The 17,921-nt window shown below is 35.8% G+C and overlaps 1 protein-coding gene across 4 annotated transcripts in view; it reads right to left on the bottom strand.

Moving 5' to 3' along the window:
* The window catches only part of LOC105089211 (dTDP-D-glucose 4,6-dehydratase), an 89,597-nt gene extending 71,868 nt beyond the window's left edge, over positions 1 to 17,729 (bottom strand). For 2 of the 4 annotated variants that reach the window (XM_031466201.2, XM_010980226.3), the window contains exons 1-11: positions 17,550 to 17,729; positions 15,534 to 15,600; positions 14,293 to 14,361; positions 13,101 to 13,191; positions 7,062 to 7,204; positions 5,864 to 5,962; positions 4,848 to 4,907; positions 3,595 to 3,638; positions 2,828 to 2,993; positions 1,388 to 1,446; positions 660 to 757 (exon numbers count right to left, since the gene is read on the bottom strand). In XM_031466201.2, coding sequence (XP_031322061.1) covers positions 660 to 757; positions 1,388 to 1,446; positions 2,828 to 2,993; positions 3,595 to 3,638; positions 4,848 to 4,907; positions 5,864 to 5,962; positions 7,062 to 7,204; positions 13,101 to 13,191; positions 14,293 to 14,361; positions 15,534 to 15,600; positions 17,550 to 17,635 — 982 coding nt within the window. In that variant the 5' untranslated portion in view covers positions 17,636 to 17,729. Of the gene's footprint in view, positions 1 to 659; positions 758 to 1,387; positions 1,447 to 2,827; positions 2,994 to 3,594; positions 3,639 to 4,847; positions 4,908 to 5,863; positions 5,963 to 7,061; positions 7,205 to 13,100; positions 13,192 to 14,292; positions 14,362 to 15,533; positions 15,601 to 17,549 lie in introns of those variants that run through there. The other 2 variants (XM_031466203.2, XM_031466204.2) reach the window with 2 other exon arrangements.
* Positions 17,730 to 17,921: the final 192 nt, after the last annotated feature.

The raw sequence follows: 17,921 nt of genomic DNA, 5'->3' as shown, positions 1-17,921 counted from the left end.
TTCAAAAACTGATAAATTATTTTGAATTTGCTATTTAAAATTCAACACAAGTATTTTGTATGTCAAGCTCTGAATCAAGACTTTTTTCCTACACTTGGATATCTTTTCTCATGAGTACATTTCTAAATAGAATTTTAACATATATATACAGACCTTACACTTATTTCAATGGATGGATATTTCTGCACATACTAAATTTATTTCCTACTTGTTTGTTTCAGTATAAAAAGACTTAAGACACTCAAAGACATCAATGTCTATATTTCATCAAATCTAAGATGCCACTGATCTTAAGATGGACCACTATTTTATGTATCAGTAAGAAAGGAAAAAAAAGTTGAAATAATAATTATAAGACACTAGTGACTGTAAAACACATGCCTTTCAAGGAGGTGAAAAAACTGAAAAAGCGTGCCAGAGAACCAATGAAATAGGTACCTGATAAATGGTACTAAGACAAAGGAAGCCTGACCAAAAGTTAGTCTATGAAATTCAAGATACTTAAGTACTACTGTTAGAAATATATTAAATGTAAGAATTTCAAAAGTGAAAGTGATTCACCACCACATTTTGCTGAATTTGGAGTGTTCTAAAAATTACTGTGCCTCAAAATTTTCCTGAATCCCCCTCTACCCTAAAATGATCAATTCATAACATACTTGTTTTCTTGATTCCTTCTTTCCAAGGCACTTTAGGCCTCCATCCTAAGCCATGTATTTTTTCTGACTTCATTGGATATCTCATGTCATTGGTAGGTCTTGGAAAACAAACAGATTTAAAATAACATTGTGGATATATATTTACAAATTTAAATGCTAAGAGAAATTATGTGTGTCCATGCATCTTTACCATAATTCTAATTTCTTCTCAAGAAATTCTCCCTGATGACACACTTTTTATAGAAAATTTGTAAAATAAAGTATACGTTAAAAATCATCTATAATCTAGATGCCTCATCTCTGTGACTTATTCTTTTCTTATTTCAACCACAATCTAGGTATGAATGCAATGCCTCATACCTAAATGTCTGATGAATGAATAAATAAATACACATAAACATATCAGGACTCATGTTCCACACCCTGGATCTGATACTTTATATACATTATAAATTAAATTTTTAAATTCTTCTGTAAGCAAGGTATATTATCTCTATTTCACATTCAAGGAAACCTCAGCCTTGGAAAGGGTCAATAACCTTCTTTAAGTTACACAGCTGTTATAAGTAACAATGCTACACTTTATTCTTACATTATTTATAATTAGGAACAAATATTTTAGCAGAAAACTCAAGAGATAAACTTTACTGGGTAAGTCCACACATTTTACAATTTTATAAGTACCTAAGATTTCACACTTTTCCCCAATGTTTTAACTTGTTACTCACCGATCATTAACATAATCGACCCAGTTTTCCATTTCAGACTCTGAATTGGTCTCTTTGATCTGTCAGAATGGAGAAGACTTTTGAGTCAAATTATAAAATGAGACCAGAGAATAAAAACGGTATTCAACAGATGATTCAAAAGACAAGAAAAACAACCTCCTCCGAGTGGGGGAGATGGCCAAGATAAAGAGCATTTTATTAACACTTTCTACACTTTATAATCTAAATTCTGTCTGAGCTCAGAAAGAATACACATTATATAAACTATGGGAGAAAATAAATTTTTTTGGCTTATGATCATTACTCAGCATGATACTGTGATTTATAATAAGAAATAGATATTTAGTCTTCATCCCTGTTCCTGGCACAGAGCTCCTAAAACCCTCGCAGTTTCCCAAGAGATAAAAGTATCTTTTGCTATTCAGAACAAGTCCCTTCAACCACACCAGAGTTCATGTTAATGAGTGATTTTTTTGGAAAGCCCCTAAGGATGAAGACTGGTTGCCAAAGGAATCTAACATGTGATTAGAAGGATGGAACTCAGCCTCCCTGCCCGCACCTCCAAGGAGGGGAAAGGGACTTCAGACTGAATTAATCATCAGTGGCCAATGATTTAACCAATCATGGCTCCTTAATGAAATATTTGTGAAAACTCAAGAGAAGAGCTTCCAGGCTGCTGAGCACATGGTGGTGCTGGGAGGGGGCACACCTGGAGAGGGCGTGGCAGATTGCCTTATGCAGCTCCTCCATCCTTTGTAATAAACTGGTAATCTAGTAAGTAAACTGTTCTCCTGAGTTCTGTGAACCACTCCAGAAAATTACCTCAGATTTACAGGTGGTTGATCAGAGGCACAGGTGACAACCAGGTCTTGTGACTGACAGGTGAAGTGAGGGCAGTCTTGTGGGACTGAGGCCTTAACCTGTGGGATCTGATGCTATCTCCAAGTAGAAAATGTCGAAATTAAGTTAAATTGTAGGACACGAGCTGGTGTCTGAGAATTGCTTGGTATGGAAACCCACACGTTTGGAGTACAGAGCGTTCTGCGAGTGGCGTAAAGGAAAATCAGTTTTTCCATTCGCTTGGTCCTCTTTCTACTGAATCCTGAGATTTATAAATGATGCTAATACACACATACATTCACAATTGTTACTTACACATCATTGTTCCTTGATTCTAGGGCACACAATTTCATACTCAATTTTCTCAAATTGAATATGTCTTATAATGGGTATGTACATTTAATGTATTGGAATTTTTTTTCCTGAAAAGCTGTTACTAAATGAATGATACAGTTTCAAATAATGAACATCTCAGCATACATTTCCTATTTCATTTTTCAAATGAGTAAACTGTAAATTGTTGATTTTGACAATTAGTGATTACTGTCACTGACTCAGTGACAATTTTGAAAATAGTACCCTTTTATAATATATACATACCAGTTGTATTAGTTCTTTGGCAAGCTGTAGAACTGACATTTCAAAATTGGTTCCAATGTTGTAAATTTCACCTGGTTTCCCCTTTTTGAGGACAGTAAGAAATGCTTCCACTACATCAGTAGCATAAAGGAAATTTCTTGTTTGAAGCCCTGATCCATGAATGCAACTAAAAAGATGAAATGAAAGAGAATCATAAAGTATAAAAAGTAAATTCTCCCAAACCAGAGTAAGGCGATGACTGGGTACAATTCCAGAGAAGCCAATCCCAGGAGGATCCTAGATATCTTTTACTGAAAATATAAATCATCATGACTTCTAAATTTTATCCATAATTCTTAAAGGATCTCCAACCCCTCTGCAGGTACTCAGTCGGAAAGCAGCAAACATATAAGTGACCCCTGAGAAATATTTACTCATCAATTTGATAACTTAAGTTCATTTTGAAGAATATCTGTAGCTCTATGAATTAAATAAACCCTTTGAAAAGGTAAAATTATATAAAGACAGATGGTAAATTTTAATGCTATAACTCAAAATTTTAGGGTAGATCATTTAAATTGAAATTAGTAATTAAATTATAAAGATGAATTTCAGATTATAACTATTTAAAAAACTATTACACTGATTGTAGGAAGAATTCTTAAATTTGTTGAGACATTCAAGTCTATGGCCTCCAACTCTAAAACTTCATGATTTTCAAGAAAGACTGACACTAACTACTATCACATATCAGAAAAACATGGGTATAAAGGTAAATAATGACATACCATTTCCTGTTGTGTTGTAGTAAAGATATAAATTTTGGAATAACCTAAAAAAATTTAAATATCATTTTAGACTTTGGAAATTCATTCATTAATATGAATCTGAACTCATCATAAGATTAGAAGATTATTATTGTCAAGAAATACACTTATGGATAACTGCTAATTCTTATCAGGAGTTCAAGAAACACTTATTATAATTTTGATAAATGAAAGAACTCTAAGATCGCTTCGTAGTTCACAAAAATCAGTTATCTGCTAGATGAAAATGAGGAAAAATGATGCAAATAGTGAAAAAGTTCAGAAAAAATCTTGATGAACAGTTTGCTCTCATCACAAAACTCATTTTTATGTTGATTTATTTGGGCAAGAATCATCTCTTACTTATTATTTTACATATAGTACCCACTCAATTTGTGCTTGTGAAATTAATAAAAAGTAATTCCAGTACCACTGGATTTAAAGAAAATTTATGTTAAACAGGGTAAGATAAGAAATTACTGAATTTCTAATAAATCTGTTAAAGATACTTCAAAAACCAAGCCAAGTAGCTATTAATACCAGCAGATCATGATATAACACTTTCCCTTGGGCAAACAGATCAGTGCAACCAGCTAGGAAGTGAGAAAACTCAGTCTTAGAGAGAGAGAGACTTTAGACAGAGAGACTAACAGTTACTTAACACTGAGCTTAATGATACAGAATCGGCCACACAGGCATTTTCAGCCTTTTATCTACATTTCTTTACTCGCTACTTAAACTACTTTCTGGAAGACATTCAGGCCTGCAGCAACACAGAGGGGTTGGACCAGCTGACCAAGACAAACTTATGTTCGAGCTTCCCGCATCACTCTCCAACTAGTGTTGACATTTCTCTACAGCCTAACATACCAGTCTGACTGCAAACCAGGAAGGAGTCTTCACTGGTGTAACACTAGAATCCCACAAAGTACAAGGCGTTTTCACATACATCATCTCACTGGATCCTTCGAAGTCCTTCTTAAGTATTATAATTACCCGTCAACTTAAATACCATGTTCAAAGGGCCTAAGGTCATGCCAGCTGGTGAGCTGAGACTTAAACTTGAGTCTTCAAACTCTAAACTTGATGAGATTTGCATGTGGCCTATGTAGCATTTATGATTATGGTTAATTACAACACAGATTATCTTAAACAAATAACTGAAGAAAGATTATTTTAAATAATGAGAAGTTACAATCACTAAAACATATTATGGATTCAGAAGTTAAATGTACCTTTTCTGGATACTGATGTGGTCCATAAACATTACTGCTTCGTGTGATGACAACTGGAAACTTAAAGAGTATTTGACATTAAGGCAATGGAAAGGTCCAATAATAATGATTATCAAAAAACAAGCAGTTTTAAAATGAGGGAGGTTTTGGCTAAATAATTCTATACACCTTAAGGGCAGAAATGAAGGGATTTTTTTTCTAATGTAAGGTTCCTGCAGAGACAGGACAGGATAGGATTCAGATAAAGGCAGAGGTTCCAAGAGGAAGAAGAGGACTAGTTTCCTTACTGGGACTAGGGATGGATGAATATAGATGGAGGCAGGTTTGTAGGTTTGACATCAGGGAATTAAGATCATTTCCACCTGATTATTTCAGAGACCACCTTAGATGTCAAACTTCAAGTTGTCTTTCTCTGTTGTATCAACCCCTACAAATGAGAAGAGCTACCATGGAGGGAAAGGGCCAAAGCTACCGGAACACAAAAGGCCAGAGAACCTTAAGTAATTCCTTGGCTTGCCTTTCTGACCCAGTCCCTAATCACACTGGAAGATCAGTGGGAAGCCAAATACAAGAGTTGGAGCTCAAGATTCATAGTGGGAAAGGCTTCCCCAGGGACACTGACAGCCACCGGGGCCAGGCTACCTCTCACTGACACAGAGCCAAGAGCAGCAGCGGCAGGTGGGGAATCTGCCCACCCTCTGTCTCCATTAAGAAGGCTCCTGGGACCCAGGGCATTCCAACAGGGCTTTCACTCTAGCTGTAATGCTCTACCTATTCCTGAAGTAGAAAAATACACATATATAAATTGCTCCTTTAAATGATGCACGGGATAAAAAGAAGTAGGTCCAGCTTTGTCCGCACAATATAGGAAATCAGTTTTTAAAATTCCTTAATATATAACTTTTCTCAGTCTGTGTCTTCTGTTCTGAAAATGAAATGTTGCTGATGCTAACTGGGAGTTTTAACACCTACATTCAAAGAAAAGGGATTCAAGAGGTTCTGAGGTCAGCTCTTACCTTGTATCGTTCCCAGTAAGACTGTACAAAACACTCAGCAGCTGCCTTAGACGACGCATAAGGATTGGTTGGTTGTTTAGGGGAAGATTCATCAAATTCCTAATTTTGAAAAAGTATGTTAAAAAAATAAGTATTATGCATACTTTCTAAGTAGAAAAATCAAGGAATATATATTACAAATTTGAAATGTTAATCGCTACATTTAAAAAACATTTATTGAAACCCAACTATGTGCCTGGCATTTTTCTAAGCACTTCACATGTAGTAACTTCTTTAAGGTTCACAACAACCCTATAAGGCAGGCAGAAAGAACAGCAGGTGCAAAGGCCCTGAGTCAGAACTGTGTCCAGTGGAACTACAGGGAGGCTGGTGTGAGGGAAGAGAAATGGGATACAAGGTTGGAAAGCTAGAGGCCAGAACATGTGGAACCTTGAAGGCCACTGTCAAAACACTGACCAGTTTTGGTCAGAGTAATATCATAATCTGACTTATATTTCAAAAATCATTCTGGTTACTGTGTCAGAGGTGATGTAGGGTGACAAGAGTACAAGAAGGAAGAAGCTTACCTGAAAAAACTGCAAAGAGAGTTGCAAAGGATTGTTTCTCAGAAGTAGGATTAGGAATTGAGGAGAAGTGGCCAGGGTCTGCTTTTTCTCATTGTAACTCTTTTCAGACTACGTGGGCTTTTTTCCACTATGCATGTGTTTTGGTAAATAGATATATTTAAAAAATAAAACAGGACAAAATGAGGTGCTGACTTTGAAAAATACAGACTGGAGAATGGAGTCATTGCTATGCATAAAAAGTGCAATATTTACAAATGATTCAAAAAGAAGTCGCTCCCTGACACTGCAACTTGCTGTCCTGAGTGGAGGAGAAGGGAGGCGGGAGTGTGCTGCAGCCCAGCACGTGCTATGACCCGTGGGAACGCCGCGCATGATGGGAGCTGGGTGAGACCTGCTGCTCTCACATAACACTGTCAGTCAAATTACATATAAGTCTGCACCAAGACAAGGCTGTTGTTCCCCATTTGGGGTCACATTATTTGATTTGAACAGAAGACACAGTGGAATAACATTTTGGAGAGTCCCGTAAGTGTGTATATTAGAGAATAAAAAAGTCCAGAGTAGGTTTTAGTAAGACAGGCTTGTATCATGGAAGAGGGTAAGGAGATGAAATGGACATTTTCTAAGCTTACCTTATCAAGACTGCCTCCGTATACCTCATCTGTGCTGACGTAAATAAATTTCTCCACTCTGGCTTCATGAGCAGCACTCACCAAAACGTGAGTGCCGTAAACATTAACATATGTAAACTCAAAGGCATGGACAAAGGAAAGATCTAAAAAAGAAGAAAAAGCTAGAATGATTCCATCCAAGGGACAAAGCAAATACCAAACAGTAGACTCAGGTTTAAGGAGAGCTCTATTTACTTTTCTTCATTCACCACAACTGCAAGTGTTAAAAATAACATAAAAATGCACTGCTATTTACGACTTCTTTAAGCCCAAATTACATAGTACATGTCAATTTTTAGAACCTAGAAAAATACCAGTGCTATATTTACAGGAAATTTTTTTTCATTCTAAAAAGAAAATGACAAAAAAAGGAATGATACAGCTAACTTCAAAATGCTCTTAAATTTAAAAAATGTTGAAACTTCCAGTTTCTGCTAACAGAGGGCTAGGCTTTTCAGATTGACATGTGATTGCAGAATATGACAAAAAAAAAAATGCTGGATGAATTATTTTAAAACAAATTCACTTTAATGAATTGATTCTCTATAATCTGGGAACAGGAAAAACTTTCCTAACTACGACTTATGATCCAGAAGCAAAAGGAAAGAAGCTGATAAATCTGACAACATTAAAAAGTCTTGCATGGTTTAAAAAAATCTATAAACAAAGTAAATGGACAAAGGACAAACAGGGGAAAATATCTGAAGTTTTCAGAGACAAAGGGTTAATGTCTTCAATCTAGAAAGAAGTCATAAAAAGTAAAAAGGAATGACCCTGTAGTAAATGGGTAGGAGACATAAACAAAGACTTAAGACAAAGAAATACAAATAGTCCTTAAGCTTGAGATACTCAACCTCAATTATAGCAAGGAAAATCCAAATTAAAAACTCACAGATACTGTTTTTTACCTATTAGATGGGCAAAAATTTTAAAATTTGACAACACAATTTGTTGGTTGGGTTATAGGTAAAAACACACTTATATGCTGGGAGTGAGAATGCAAAAAAAAAAAGTTTACAATTCCTAATGAGGGAAATCTGGCAATATCTAGGCAAATTATACACGCATTTGGCCTTTAACCCAGTGTTATGGGACTCAATTGTCCCCTCCACTCATGGAGGAGCCCTCACCCTCAATACCTCACAAAGTGACTGTACTTAGAGACGGGATCTTCAAAAGGGTGATAAACCTAAAACGAGGTTTTCAGGGGGGGCCCAGCGACTGGTGTCCTTACAAACAGAGGATATCTGGACACAAAAAGAAGAACCAGGGATGTACAGAGGGGAGACCATGTAAAGACACTGATGAAGGTGCTCTGCAAGCTGAGAAGAGACCTCAGCATAAACCAAACCTGCCAGCACCTTGATCTTGGACTTACAGCATCCAGAACTGTGAGAAACAAAATTCTGTTGTTTAAGCCACACAGTCTGTGGAATTTTGTCATGGCAGCCCTAGGAGGTCATATATCCTGTAATCCTACTTCTGGGAATCTCTCCCCAACATCAACTGATAAATATACAAAAAGACACAGGCACAAAGCAGTCTACTGCAGCACTATTTTTAAAATGGCAAAAAAGAAAATAAACTCAACCACAGTACATCCACACAATGAAGTACTATGAAAATAGAAAGAAATAAAGAAGGCATCCATTCTGCTGTGTAATGATCTCCTAGATACACCATTATATAAAAAAAGCAAGATGGAGTAAAATATATACAGCAGGCTACCATTTCTCCAAGAAGGGGAGTAGGTTACATTTTTTTAATAAAAAGAAAAAATAAATCATAAATAAAAGCATATACAGTTATCTGCAGGGGGAAGAGGAGAACACAGTGGAAAAGACAAAAGACAGAGATAACAAAAATAAGAATAATAACTACAATGAATTAACAAAAATTAAATGTGTAAAAATTGAAGAATTTACAATACTAAAAAAAAAAAGAGGGAAAAAGGAGGATGCTAGGAAACTAACTCATTATAATAAAACCTGTAAGTAAACAAAAAGAATCAAGCATTTTACCTGTCCTTTCTGTATCAATTAAATTTCAGGTAACCCAATAACTTAAAAGAAAAATTTAGTTTTATAGGTATTCCAGTTCATAAATGAAGAATGTATGACATAGTTAAAATGTCATCATTTTGCAAACCCCACATACAAATGAATACTGACTATATAAAGTACAAAAAATGATTTCTAGTGGAATTGAAAAAACAAAACAAGATAGACTTCAAAACCTGGCTAAAAACAGTTGGGAATAGATAAGTGAAGGTAAAGTGTCTGAGGCCCTTGTATTATTTGGGAAGAGGGCAAAGGTTTTGATGGACTTTAGACTTTGATAAGTTAATTATGCATATGGTAATTTCCAGGGTAACCACTTAAGGAATACAAACAGAATATATAACTTCTGAACCAGCAGAGGAAGAAAAATAGAATAAAATTCCTTCAGTCAAGCTCTTAAAAACGCAAGTAAGAATTTCTAAAAAGGAAGGCAAGAAAGAATGTTCTGAAAAATAATTTTAAAAGAAACAAGCAAAGAAGCAGACAGGTGAGAAAAATAGAAAGCACATAATGAGATCGTAAAAATAAATCCAAATATATCAATGATCTAAACATTCAAGTCAATTACCAAGGATGCTCAGAGTGAAAATTAAACCAAAATCCACACACAAGTTGTTTATAAGACACACAGCTAAACCATAGCCAGAGAAAGGCTGGAAATAAATGGATAGAAAAAGACATCATCATGAAATAATAACAAAAAGAAAGGTGATACAGCTATATTAATGTCAAACAAAATGGACTTCAAGGTGGTACCATCACCAAGGAAGAAAGATAACTTCATAAGGTTGAAAGATTCATTTCACCAGAAACATACAGGAAATTTAAAGAACAGGATTATGAACTTAATCTAATGCATCTACAAAGAACAATGCACTTAATGTTTGCAGATGACACATTCTTCTCAATACACATGGAATATTTACAGAAAGTGACCCTATATTGCCAAAAAGTAAGTTGTAGCACAAAGAACTGAAATCAATGTAGTGTGTTATCTAACCAATACTACAATTAAGCTATAAGTCAGTAATGAAAAGGTAACAAGAAAATCTATACATTTTTGCAAGTTGAGATACAAACTTCTAAGTAACTCCATGGATTGAAAAAGAAATCAAATCTTAAAAATAAAAGATAATTAAATTAGTACACATGAAAACATGGGATTCAGATACAGCAGTATTTAATATTTAGAAATAAATTTATAGCCTAAAATGCATCATTAGAGAAAAGCTAAAATTAATAAGCTAAATAATACCACAAAAAGGTAGGAAAAAACAATAGAAAATAAGCCTAACAAAGCAGAAACAATAGTACAGGTAAGAGCAGAAGTTCATTACGTAGAAAACAAGCCTATAATAGAAAAGATCAACAAAGTTGTAGATAATTTTTTGGAACCACAAAAAGGTAGGAGGGTTTGCTTTGTGGGTATCAAGAATTATTATAAAGTTATAGTAATTTGTGTGGTAACAGCATAAGGATGGACAAAGACCAATAGAACAGAACAGGAGCCCAGAAAGAGAGCCAAGCACACATGGGAACCTGATCTCCAACAAAGGTGGCAACGGGGAAAGGCTGAGTCTTTTCAATAAACGGTGTTGGGTCAAACTGATATTGATATGCGGGGAAAAAAATCTGAATGTAAAAGGCAAAACAATAACTTTTATGAAAAGAATATAAGAGAATATCTCCATGACCTTGGAGGTAGGAAGAGTTCTAACACAGAACACAAAGAGGAGTAACCTTACTAAAGGAAAAGGTTGATAAATTGAACTACACTCAAATGAAGAATTTCAATTGATCAAAAGATATCATTAAGAAAGTGAAAAGGCAAACCACAGATTGAAAAAAGGTAGTGGCAAAAGGCTTGAATTCAGAATATATAAAGGTCTTATAAAAATCTGCAGGGAAAACACTGACAATCCACTAGAAAATGGTAGATACTTAAACAGAAACTTTCTAAAGAAGATATATCAACAAGAAAAGGGGGAGGATAACCCAATAAACAGATGCAAAGGTTTTTAATCTTATTAATAATCAGGGAAAACATCAAAAAAAATCACAAAAGATTGACAACAGAAATATTGGTGAGTATCCCATAAATTGCTGGAAGGAGAACTGCCGTATCATTAACCAAGCATAAGGATTTGCTCTACAAGATATGAAAGTACTGTATCAGTCAATATACTGTGTAATCAGCACAGGCATACACAAATGGACAAATAAAGAGTTGAGAAACAGGTACTCATACAAAGATACTTGATACCTGAGAGGGCAGTGGGAACTGATAAACTTTCCCATAAGCAGTAGAGGTCCAACTGGTATTCAGATAGAAAAAAATGAAACTGGATTCTAATACTTCATATAAAAATCAATTTCAGATGGATTACAAATCTAAATGTGAAAGACAAAAGTATGAAGTTTTTCAAAGATAATGTAGGAGAATATCTTCATGATCCTGGGACAAGAATTTCTTAAGACCCAAAAAGCATTAATCACAACATAAAAGGCATACAAATTCATTAAGAATTTATTTAAGAATATTTGTTCATCAAAACAGGCTAACAAAAACATGAAAAGATAAGCCACAGAGTGGGAGAAGACATTTGTAATACACATAACAAAGGACTAGTATCCAGTATATATATATGTATGTATATGTGTATATATGTATGTACACACATAAACAAACTTCTTCAAATCAATGAGAAAAAGATAAACAAGCTAATTTAAAAATGGACAAAAGATTTCAACAGCATTCCACAAAAGAAGAAATTGAAATTATCAATAAACAGATAAAACGTAGACAGCCTTAGTAATCAGGGAAATATAAATTAAAATCACAGTGAGATACCACTCTCTACACACTATTCAGATTGATAAAAATGGAGAAGACTGACAAAACGAAGCGTTGGTGAGATCTGGAGGAACAGGGGGTCTCCTGGAGGACAGGAAATTGGTACAACTGCTTTGTAAAATAGTTGGACATTATCTCAATGTTGAAGTGTGTGCAGATCTTATGATTCCCATTACATATTGAAAGAAATGTGTACCAAGATACATGTGTAAGAATGCTTATGGTAGTACTGCTCAAAATTGCCCCAAAGTGCAAACAACCCAAAAGTCCATCAAGAGTAAAACAAACCCAAGAGTGGTGCTGTATACTTGGAATGGGATATTGTACGTCCCTGAAAATGAAATTACACTTACACCAAACTGCAAGGAAGAATCTACAAGGATGAAAAAGCAAGATCAAAAAACCTACTTGTTATTTTATATATACATTATTATAAAATTTAGAAACAGGCAAAACTAACTTATACTGTTTAAAGATAAATACATATACAGTAAAACTATAGCAAAAACCAAGGGAAATTATAACAAAATCAGTTAATAAGGCAGTAGTAATACTACTGCTATTCAGCAACACTCTATCTTTTGTTTAGATGATAGCTACATGGCTATTTGCAATATCATTAATCATTTAGCCCTACTCCTAAATTCTTTTTAATGCATATTATATTTCACAATATAAAATTTTAGACAAATTATTACACAATATCTCAGGACAAAACAGTACAGACAATAATATAATGTCCAACTGTGTATCTACCACCCACCTTAAAAAAAAACAACATAAAAATACAGTTGAAGGCCCATCTCCCCAGAAGTAATCACTATTCTGGATTTGGTTGAAGTCAGTTTTAAGACAGCACTCAAGGTTACATTTCAACATACACTAATATAGGCGATCTGAAAAGCACCAAGTATCTCGATGACAGAATGACCATGGGCTTTTCTGGTAAAGCATGGTGTACGTTCTTGCAAAGGCATATATTTAAATACCTATTTGTTCAACTCCATCATTAGATTTTAATTTTGGCTAGTTAGCTACTGGAAAAAAAATTTGCCCATCAAAACTGTAACATAAAACAATGCTTACCTACATGCGTTTGTGCAGCAAAATGTAGTACTATGTCAATTTTCTCAGTTTCAAAAAGCAGTTTCACAAAGTGAGAATCACATATGTCACCCTGCATAAAAAAGCAAACACGAAAAAATTGTTTCACTGAACACTCTCATTCACAGTGACCATCCTGGTTTCAAAGAGAGTTATCTTGAAAATTCAAGGGGTCAAATGTAGTAATGATGTATTTCTCCAGCATCCTAGGATATAAAATATTCAATTTAAAATAAGTTTTTGTAAATAAATGTCTAAACAACATTTTATTGAGCAATACTAAGAATTATGGTAGCTTTTTTTTTTAACATTCTTGCCAACCTAAGGTGACTATGTAACCAAGAAAATTTTTAATTTATTTTTTTCAAAGTTTGAGATAGCCATGATTGAAATATATTTAAAGTAAATGTTAACAACTGGAATGACATTTTGAAAAATGTATTTCACCATGGCTAAGCAAATTTATGAGTACTTTTGATGTTATATACACTTAGTTCTAAATAGGTATTCTCAACAATTCTTCAGTGACTGAAAAACACTTTCATAAAGGAGAACAGAATTATGAAATGTTTGCTCAGTAGATTCTTTAAGATTTGTGGTTAAAAGAAGAGTTTATAAAATCACTTTTTAAAAAAACACACAAATCATTAGATAAATAGCTTTATTTGACATTAAAATTTCCCTTTGTGAATTAATGACCTGGTTCCCTGGTTTATATTTTGGACTCTTCCAAGAGAAGCTAGTAAGAATCACCCTTCCAGGGCCAATCAACCCACCTTCATGGGAAAAAACTATCAGGGACTGTCTGGTGGACGTTTTGGCTGTTGGCTGGCTTGAGTAACACACCCTGCTTTATACCAGTCTCTTTCATTTAAATCCCAACAAGGCCTTATTAAGAAGCCTAGTGAAGTCCCCCAAATCACAAACCATGGAAGTTCAATCAGCTACTCATAGATCTACCAAGGCATCAAAAATCACATGTTGCTTTATGTGTGACATCAATCTACAAGTGGTATTCTCCACAGCACGTGGTACTTCTGGAAATTAAAAGGTCTTTAATAATTGTGCTTTCCAAGCCCTTATTACACAAATTTATCAAGCAGAAAGATATAACATCTGAATGACTAAAAAGGCACAGTATAATAATCATATAATTATAAGAACACTTTTGTACCTGTATAAATTTGTAGTTTTGTTTGTTAGAAATGGTTTCAAGATTCTTCAAGCTTGCACAGTAATCCAGCTTAAAAAAAGTAAGGAGGGAGAAACAACACAAAAAGTGATAATAGCTTTTCCTATAAAACTTCAATTTATTTTAAAGACTATAGATGTTCTGATCATAATACAAGAACATGTCTTTTTAAAGTGTTTGTCCTCAGTGTTTTTAGAAGTTTCTGCTATCTTAAAAGTAACAAACAAAAAACATGTGATTTTGTTACCTTTTCAAAATATAAAAAAATTGCTTTTTATAAGCCTCTCTTTTAAAAAACTTTCCTGCCCAGATCTGCCTCCAGCTACTGGTGGCTGTAAGGGTTTACTATTCCTTACTGAAAAGGAATTAGTGATTGAATACAATTACACCTATGTTACACATAGTATAACTCATTACGCTTTTTCCTGAGTTATCTGTTAGTAAATTGGTATACAGATAAGAAAAAAAATTACTGTCTACAGTATTATGACAGGTAAATTTTAACAAGACTTACATATTTTTTAAATTGAAGTATAGTTGATTTACAATGTTGTGTTAATTTCTGGTGCACAGCATAGTGATTCAAATATACTTACATATATACATATATATAAATACATATATACACATTCATTTTCATATTCCTTTTCATTATAGGCCATGACAAGGTATTGAATATTGTGCTAATTATTTTTTTCTATATACTTTTACTACAACATTTTATGAAATTAAGATAACTAACTGCATGTTGTGTTTAAAGTCAACAGTGCAGTGACTACCAATCACAGCTTTCAGAATCTCCAGGGATATTCCAATTAATACAGAAAAATTCTCAAAATTAATATAACTGCATTTTATTTTTAAAAATAAATGCAATTTTCCAAGAGGTGGCAGTTGTAAAACCATATGACAGAAGGAAATAATCAGAGTCTCTCAACTCCAGAAAAGGTTAACAATCACAAGATTACACTAAATGTTGAATTTAGAGTGAAGATTTTGTTTTAGTAAAATACTGCACTTAAAACCTTTATGTTATGGGCTATCATAATAAGTGAAAAAGTTTCAAGACTTTATGTAAGATTAAAAACTGCATGAACACATGACTGTATAGGTCCCAAAGTTGCTAAAATGACTAAATAAAAAACTAAAATATCAGCACGACAGAATTCTAATATAAATATAAATAAGTTCCAGCACATGGAGCTCATTTTTATAAAACTCACCTTGTCTAGATTTATGATCATATAGTTTGGATAGTCTTCTACTAAAGAGACAATCACATGTGATGCACTATAGAAAAAAAGGATATCTTGTTAGTAGAAAATTAAACCTTTTCCCTAAACTGTGAATGTTACTCTAAGCTGTCCAGTATTAGTAAATTATTCAAAGATCCTTTAAATTGTTGCAACAGAAATAATATAACTACACTGAATATACACACACCCACAGTTTTCAATAATCTCAACAGTATTGATATACAAAATCTTACACTCCCTTTACACTATGGTGAAGAGAGAATTCACTGGTGCTGGGGGTAAGAAAATAATTAATCAAATGATGCTATCTATGCACGCTTTGAGTGTGGGAGTAAAGCAGTATCATAAACATAGCGGGTAGTAGTCAGTACAGATGGACTGAAACTAAAACGTGCCTTTTCAGAGACTGTAGGTGTAAATGTGTAAAAAGTAAGCTGATAAGAGCATAGGAGTTGTCCATGTTCACAGTAACCCTACTGCAACTGCCAGCTCCTGGTGCAAGAATTTGGTGGTGTAGTAAACCAGAAACCTAGGTTTTCAAGGCAAATAACTGCTGAAACCTTCCTGAGTTGAATACTGACAGGGCTCCCAGGTTTCAGGGGACCCTGAAGTGGAACCAGAGGCATCTCTCAGTGAGATGATCCCTAGGATTTTATCATACACCAGCATGCGAGCTCCTAGGAACAAATTATGAACAAATTCAGAGTTTGTACTTGACGGCCCTTTCACAGAATTTTCTAGGATGTACCCTTCCTGGACCACCCTTTAATGCCCATGCTCTTCTTCTCAGTAAATGAAATTTGCCTGGGACCCTCCTACAAGTCACTGTCAGATTAGAAGAGGTGATCTAATGTGCTAAAGGGTGCAGGTTTGGTGGGGGAGCATTCTTCCAGGTGTTGAGGGAACCACAGTCTCTGCTCGCATTCGGTTTACCTTCTAGGGTGGGGATGTAGGCAATAAGCAAGTAAACACAAATACACAATATAATTTCAGGTAGTGATAAGTGTGTTAGTTGGGACAGGAACTATTTCAGATAAGATGGTCAGGTAAAGCCAGGAGGAGGAATGTCTGAGTAAATATCTGAATTGAGTGATGCAAACAGCCTAAGCAAAGAGGAAGCCAGTGCAAATGCTTCAAAATAGGAGGAACTAGACTCGTGTGTTCCAGGAATTGCAAGAGGGTGAGTGTGACAGGCACAGAAAAGCAAGGCGCAGAATGATAGAAGATCAGGTTAAGAGCCTGGGCACTTGAGAGTCTTCTAGATATGGTAGGGTTTGGATTTTATTCTAATTCTGGCAGGAACCATTACAGTGAAACACTGACTTCTAAGTGAGGGACAGGCTTTAAGGGAACAAGAATGGAAGCTGTATGACCAATCAGGAAGCTACAAGTAACAGTCTAGGCAAAAGCAAACAGTAACACGGGCTAGGACTGAAAGGGTGAGAAGTGGTCGCTTTGGAAGTACTGAGAGGACGTGCTGATTAAATGCGGGTGTGACAGGGAAAGAGGCTTCAAACAACTAGTACAAAGCACTGGCAGAGGAATTTTAAAAGTCAGCTGACTAAAAGAAACTCCTATCATAATCCAAAAACCGTTTCTTGGCGCCGACACGTACAAGGCCTGCGTATCGCGGGGGCACGGGAGCTGAGCTGGGGTTGCGGCAGAGGTGAGCAGCTTACTGCGAAGTGGGCGCACTCAGAAGAGTGCCGGGTACCACTCGGCCCAGGTAGAAAGGTGGACTGTACCACAGCACTTCTGCTTTGGTTGAGAGGCGTTTAAAGGAAGTCTAAGTATCAAAGGAGCCAAGTCTTCGCAGGCCAGGAAAGGGGGAGAAGGTGGCATTATTATCGTCGTGCGTTAAGACCCTCCCCATGTCAATCAGACTCCCAAAGCTGATCCCAAGGTGCCAAGGGCAAGCGGAGGCGCATGAAAAGGTTGGGGTTTCTGGGGAGCCACTACTGGGCCAGCGGCGCCGTTACCTACATGAAACCAGCACCCCCGGTCACCAGAACTCGCTTCGCAAAGCTGCTGGGAGGACCCAAGGGCTCGGCCCAGCCCGCGGCCGACATCTCCCAGCTCAGCAGTGCCCAGCACCGTAAAGCGCCAGCTCAGTAGATCGCAGGGACGTTCCACCGCGACTTTTTACGACGCGTCTTGCTCCCCGACACGTTAATGGGGCAGGCAGCGGCCACTTCCGGAGCTTGGGCCGACTTGTCCCCGCCCCCTGGGAGGCTGGGCGGGCCCACGGGTGAGAGAGCCTCGAAGCGACACTGCGCAGGCGCAGCTCTTCTGTGCTTACACCTGGCCCGCTAGGAGTAACTGGGGTGGCTAGGAAAGTGGGGCCTTAAACATTTC

This window comes from Camelus dromedarius, chromosome 13 (genome assembly GCF_036321535.1).
Source record: "Camelus dromedarius isolate mCamDro1 chromosome 13, mCamDro1.pat, whole genome shotgun sequence".
Lineage (NCBI taxonomy): Eukaryota > Metazoa > Chordata > Mammalia > Artiodactyla > Camelidae > Camelus > Camelus dromedarius.
The sequence above is the reverse complement of the archived record's forward strand: the minus strand, read 5'-3'. Positions and strand labels throughout refer to the sequence as shown.